This window comes from Phaethon lepturus, unplaced genomic scaffold, assembly GCF_000687285.1.
Source record: "Phaethon lepturus isolate BGI_N335 unplaced genomic scaffold, ASM68728v1 scaffold52075, whole genome shotgun sequence".
Taxonomy (NCBI): Eukaryota; Metazoa; Chordata; class Aves; order Phaethontiformes; family Phaethontidae; genus Phaethon; species Phaethon lepturus.
Window position 1 is genome coordinate 28,531 of NW_010543694.1, and position 6,813 is coordinate 35,343.

The 6,813-nt window shown below is 35.5% G+C and overlaps 1 protein-coding gene across 1 annotated transcript in view; it reads right to left on the reverse strand.

The window, feature by feature from the left end:
- Positions 1–6,813, reverse strand: part of NOL10 (nucleolar protein 10) — a gene marked incomplete at its 5' end in the record, with an annotated part of 52,121 nt that overhangs the window by 24,979 nt on the left and 20,329 nt on the right. Inside the window, one exon of the mRNA XM_010288406.1 lies at positions 6,540–6,592. Within this exon, the coding sequence (XP_010286708.1) occupies positions 6,540–6,592 (53 nt within the window). The remainder of the gene's footprint in view (positions 1–6,539; positions 6,593–6,813) is intronic.

The window sequence follows — 6,813 nt, forward strand, 5'->3', positions numbered from 1 at the left end:
TAAAAAGGGGAGTACACTCCCCCCTCAAAACCTGTTTTTTTTAAACTAGGAACTCAAGAACAGAGAGTCCCATACTACCAATAGCTTAAGAAACAGTCATAACACTAAAAAACATGAGAGTCTATCAACTGGCAAAGCAATCACTTGGTATAATTCAGTAAAACTTCTGCTTTTAAGAGTATTCTCCTTTGCTCTATGATGTAAGCTATAAAGAAGTATGCACTTAACAGCCAGCATGCTGCTATCTATTAAAGACAACAATGAAGTGCTGCCTGTCATACCATCATCCACAACAGCAGTAAGCAGGGATCATACACCTTCATAAACCATGCAAGGTGTTGAACTACTTACAGCATCAAAAAACATCTAAAACAAGTTTCACAGGAAGATCAGAAATTGTTTCCTGATTATTGCACGTTGGTGTTTTCCTTCTATGTATGTGTGATAAGTGGCTCAGTGTCTTCCAGCCAGTGCATGGGAAATGGAGGATATCCTTTGTTGGGAATAAGCCCAGCATGTTATTTTTCAGTTTGAAAGTGTTTAGGTTAAAAGTAGGAAGCTCACGTTTCTGTTTGTGGAGATAAACAACTTTTTTCCTATGCTTCCAAATACTGTGAGATAGGTAATGTATCATTCACCAGTCATTCTTTTTATATTGTTTGCACAATTTTCTGCATAAAGGATTAGACTGTTGTGGATGGAAAACAACAGTTCTAAAAGACTAAATACCAAAATTCAGAATTAGCTTAAAGACGAACTCAAGTGTCTTTTTATTAATGGAAAGTTTTTTTCCTTTTAACACTTGGCAGCCCCCAAGCACAACTGCAATATACTACTTCGTAACAACCCTGCTTTCCAGTCACTTCACAGTTCTCAAAATGAGCAAACTAAGGTTAAGACCAACATTTCCCATTCTACATCATAACTACTGTATTTTTATTTTACAACATTACTTTTACAATGTATTTTACAACATCTCAGGGAATGAAACATTTTTCTATATATATTGTTTCAGAATAGAAAAAAAATCTCTTAGCACAGTTCAGTTTCATGCCTGCTTTCCACTTTATCTAAAACTTCTTAGGTAAGGGTTGTACTGAAGGACATGAACAACTGTCTTCTAAAAAATTACAGCCTCATTATATGGTCTTCAAGAAGACCCTCGTGGCAGCATTAATCCAGAATGACCTAATACTCCCAATCAGAAGACATGAAAACACCCTAAAAGAAATCAAAATCTCACACTCTAGTTCTAATCTGTTCATTAGTGTCAAAATGCCAGTCACAAATACAAAAAGAATTGCATCATCTGCTTCATAGCTTTTACCATGCAGAAGCCAAAAATCAGCTCAGAAGATCTTGCCGTCACTCTTAACAGCACCCATAAACCATTTGAACAACAGCTGACTATACAGAACACTGGTCTTAAGGTGTGGGTAGGTGTTTTTCTCTAATTGTATGCCCACCATATAAAGAACCAAGAGAGAAAAAACAGCATGTGTGAAAGGAAAGAAGTACCAGCAATGGCTGGTTTAGCTGAAAAGCCACCAATTTGAAGAGGACAAAATTCATAAATATTTCTAGCAATAAAGAGATCCACATATCCAAAGCGGGTACTGTATTAGAAACCAGACCCATTATAAAGATATTCTTGGAGAAACTGAATCATTAAGTAGGCAAGAAATACTTGCCCTTGAAACATTTCCAGTTTATAACTCCAACAGCTCTGAACTAGGAGAGTGCTAGGATATCAAATGATTTTCCAAAACCACCTGAAATGAAGCCAGAGACGCTCCAGGATTTATTTTTTCTTTAAGAGCTTAATATCTTCTCTACACCAAAAGTACATTGCTTCCAGCCTCAACAGGGCGTTTTCTGCCAAGACTGCAGGAAAGTAAAAAAAATCCAGAACACAGAATATTACACTCAATTAATTACACGCTTAATTGCTCTCTTCTTTTAACAGCCTAATGAATAGAGCAAGTTTCAGTTTCAGTATATATATGTAGCCCAAAGTTTAAAGACCAGTAAAGGATACAGGACTGATTCGAAATGTCTGTGCTAAGATCAGACATGTTCACATAAACAATAGTAAACACTCAGAGTAAATAACACTCATGCCCCTTGCTTTCCACCAGAGCATCCAGGAGCTAACATGTGGGGAGCTTTCCTGTACAACCTGAAAAGAGAACATTGTATGTCATGGAAGCCGACAGCCTCAATTAAACTTACAAGAATCTGGCTCATCTTAGATCCTAGGCCAGTGGACCACCATGTGTCAGTAGAGCTTCTTCCTCTCTTCACTTCTTTGGCCATGACCTGGTTGCACTATTGACTCAACTTACGTTTCTGAGTCAGTAGTCTGAAAAGTGTCCCAAGGCACACACAACTTTCATTTCAACCTTCCCAAGGCGCACATCAAAGTGATATACCAGGAAGCCAGCTGGCAAGATGTATGTTCCAAATGTTTGCATAAACTGCAAGTTAACTATTAAGCTATTGGCAAACAGCCCAATTCCAGTCAGAGGTACTTGCCCTCATTAAAGCCCAACAAAATAAAACAAAAACAAAGTCTCTAAGCTAAGCCACTCAAGATGTTACCTATGCAAAACAAACATTTCATTTTAACGATCAGATTCAATTTGGCTTTTACTCGCTCCCTGCACTGTGTACCTGCATAAGGCATCATCTTGCCATTTAAAACCAACCCTGCCTGTCCTTTCTAGTAAACCAAAAATCATTCTTTTCCCTCTACTAACAGCTTTGCACACAAAAGAAACAGCTGCAGTGATTTTGGGTTTTGTTGGGGGTTTTTTTGCTTTTTTTTTTATTTAAGAAAAGCATAGTTCTCTCAGACATTCCTAGTCTCAAATGTCATACCTATCTTGTTGAAAATTCTGCAGGAAAAGCTGAAGCATGCCATTTCATTTACAGACAATATTATGATACCCGTTGTCAACTCTTTTATAATCCTGAAGTTCAAGAGACAGTCATTTTTTGGTTTTGCAATGGAAATTTAACTTTGGCATTAACAATGGAGAGAATGGGCACATGTACACAGATAATTCAGTCAGACATGAGCTCAGTCAGACCATACTCCAAGCTGGCCGTACACGAGCCAGCTCTCATTCACAAGTCATGTAGCTGTGTTAGCACAGCACTGTGCCCACACTAATAAAACCTGCTGAGAGGCAGGGTGTATTAGGCTGGGCACAGTCCTACACTGTCTGGCCAACTTCAATCAAGGACAGAGGATGCTGGGTCTGTCTGCACCCATCTGCATACATACACACTCCAGCTCTGTAAGACTGACTTCTGTGCAGCTCTTCTGAAGATTTTTTTTTTTTGTTATTTTGTAACCTAGAAGGGCTAGAGCACAGCACCATACATTTGAGATTTTAACTATTCCCCTTGACCATAACCATGGTAATCCCTTGTAGCTGTTCTGATGCAGACTTGAAAAAAAGGAGAATAATTACTAGCACTACAGGGCAATGAGGGTCTAGGGCAATCGAATGGATTCTATTTACACAAAAGTACTTCCAAGAGCTCTGAAACACAACTGTCCTTTATAGTAGTAGCATTTCCCCCAGGCATTTATTCTGTTGTGGAATTCAAGAATTATAACTCAGTTCTTGTCAACATCTCAAAAACAAGAGGACACATTTTAAGTAGTATTCATGTTTATCTCAAAGAAAACAAACAAATAGAAAATTAAGCTATTCACTGGAAAAACCAGTGAATCCTAGTTCTTAGAAAAAGCAAGAAAACTAGACTGTGAAAAGAGATCAGATAATACAGCAGATCACTAGTTCTTTAAAGTTTTGCTCCAAAGACACACGCAGCTAAACTCATCTTTGCCAGTGCAAGGAAATTACTCAGTGTTTCAAGGATGGGAAAAAACCATGTCTTAATAATCTACTGACATAGAAACCAAAGGACAGGTGCGCATCTCTGAGTTCAAATAACTAACCCAGAAGATCAAGGAATAAAACTGTAACATGAAGATGTTAATAACATTGAGTTTTCCTTAACAACAAATGCCCTGGAGCAGCCTAAGGCTGACACGACTTCTCCATGTTATATTTTCTTCATTTAAAAAGGAGATTAAAAAAAACAAAACAGCCAACCAAAACAGATTTAGTGAGCTACATACTCGTTTTTTAGGAAATGCAGTAAAAACCCCTTCCATTACACAATACCATCTGTGCCAGCCCTTTCAGTCTTGCCCGTGAAAAGGCAGAGAGGGTAAAAAAGGCAGTTACTACAGCGTGAGACTTCTGTCTCTATTTCAAAGTAACTTCTTCTCACTATCTTTAATTTTTCCATTGTCTAAAATAAGCATTCCATGTTTCAAAGTGAGCTATAGATTGTTGACTAAAAAAAAAAAAAATCATGCCAGTATTTAAGAAATCTTCATCAGCCTTCAAACTCAAAGCCATTGATGCGAACTGGAGAAGTTTAGCTTATTCAAAAAGCATATTTAAGGCTGGGCAGTAGTCTTTGAATCAAATTTAAATGTTTTTGTACACAACAGTATTTCAAAAATAGAACTCGTATGTGGATTTATGCTTTTAACATTCAGCATTTGGGTCCATTTGTATACTCATGTGTCACTGTGAATGTAAAACCCATAAAAAGGTATGATCCAAACAAGTTCCAGCAGACTCAGGTACCCATAATCAGAGAACAGTGACAAGCTAATATGGTTTAAGGACAGATTTGTATTAATTTTCATCAGAATAGTCTAGGTGCTGCAAAAATACTACATAGTATTAGGCAATATTTAGGTTTGCAATTAATATCTGTTAATTATGATGTGAGATCTAATATAAAGTGCTTATATTTCTTAACTAAAAATTACTTCTCTGACTTTAGAAACGTGAATTCAGTATTCACAGAGAATTCTACAAGGATGAGATTTTTAAGTAAAAAATAAGTATCTTTCATTTTGATTTATAGTATGTGCAACAATATTCAAAATAATACTGGCTAGAACAAGTTCTAACATTAATTGCTGGTGACAATCAAGACAATTTTTTGGCTAAGTGGCAATGTTGTATATGCACCTCTAATGTACTATAGCTGTAAAGTTCATCTATCATGCACACCTGCATAAAAAAAACTCAGCACACAATTTTCAGAGAGAAGCTGAACCTTACCCTTAGTGACAAAGTAATGCTTTTTCCATCTGAATTACTTAACTTGATTAACTAGTCCATTCAAGTTTTAAAAACCCATCATACTTTGAAAATATGGGAGTTTGTCTTCTCCAATCCATTAATTAAAAAGATCATTGATTAAAAAAAATGCTTGGACAGCTACTCTCTAAACCTTAGAAGGACAAGGAAAATAGAAACAAAGTGTTCAGCTTTAACTAGAGCTAATACTTTTGTCTTAAATACAATAATATTTGTTGTCCCCCCACTCTTCGTTATCCAAAGCATGGAACAACTCCAGTTAACAAAATACAAGCTGGTTAGAACTGAATTAGAGAAATAGATAATTTACGTCCAAAGAACAATCTGACATAAATGACACACAAAGAACTCATGTATAAAATTTTACCTTTAAATGCAAAAATCTAATAATACAAGTAAATATAACCAGACTATAGAATTGTTTAGAGTGTTATACTGTTGTGTTTAGACATGTACATGCACAGGTATATAAAAGTCTATTCCACAAAAAAAAATGTAAACTGATGAATGTTTTAAATGTAATCCAGATCATATGGGGGCAGGAACACAGAAATAAAGAAAATTAATTTAGAATTTATTACCCGAATGAAGACTTCTTGGCTAATTTTAAAAAGTTAAAAATATATTTAAAAATTAACATATTTTATAGTTTGTCCAGAATGTGAATAAAATTACTTAAGAAGTGTATGTGTTTCTAGAGTCTGGTCAGCTATTCTGCATGTAACTTTCGCATATATATCCCACTATTTATCTCCTACCAAGCCAAAAAAACCCTAGTGAATGCACTATAGAATCAAAACCAGAGTGCAACATAAGTGGAATTTTCTGTACCATTCCCTAACACCAGAAGGCTTGCTGTTAAGTGTCCCTAAAACCAACCTGCAGAGATATAACATACAATTAACCTACAGTTAAGCCTTTCAAGTGAAGAGCTTCTCAAGAGAAAAGCTGCAATTCAAGTAGGGCACTGAGCAGAAGATACTGCCAAGAGCTCTACTTGAAGCCACAAAATAACATTTCTTTGTCAGAACAGAGTATTTACTGCCATGACTATGTCACTATATATCACATATTAAAGACAGTAATGAAATATTTCACAACAAAGCAAAATTATTATCTTGAAAGTAAGTGGAACTGGTAGCAGAAGGCAAATTACAGGCTGTTTCTTTAGTAATGTGTTACATTAATAAATTATGTTTAGCTTAAGTTTACTTTATCATGAAAAGTCAGAGAATGTAGATGTGAATTTGCAAAGTAATTTTCCAACAGGCATACCTGAATGGCACCAAACAACTGAGTTTTAAAACAGCAATATCAGCAACAATTTGTATTACTTACTGGTATATAATAGATATTCATTTTAGGGGCTTCATTGGCAGTCATTAGCATTCCTAAAAAGAGATTTCCACATTTAAAAATATTGATCATAAAAGGATAAAGCTACTTAAAAAAAAATATATATACACACTTGAGGTATTTTATTCACATGAGGTAGATTTGTACACAGGACTTAAAACATCTTTCCAGGAAAAGAAATGGAAAAAATGGAAAATTTGCTGGCACAAAAAAAAATTTAAAAAAATTAGAACAGCAACGTGAGTATTTGTAGGGA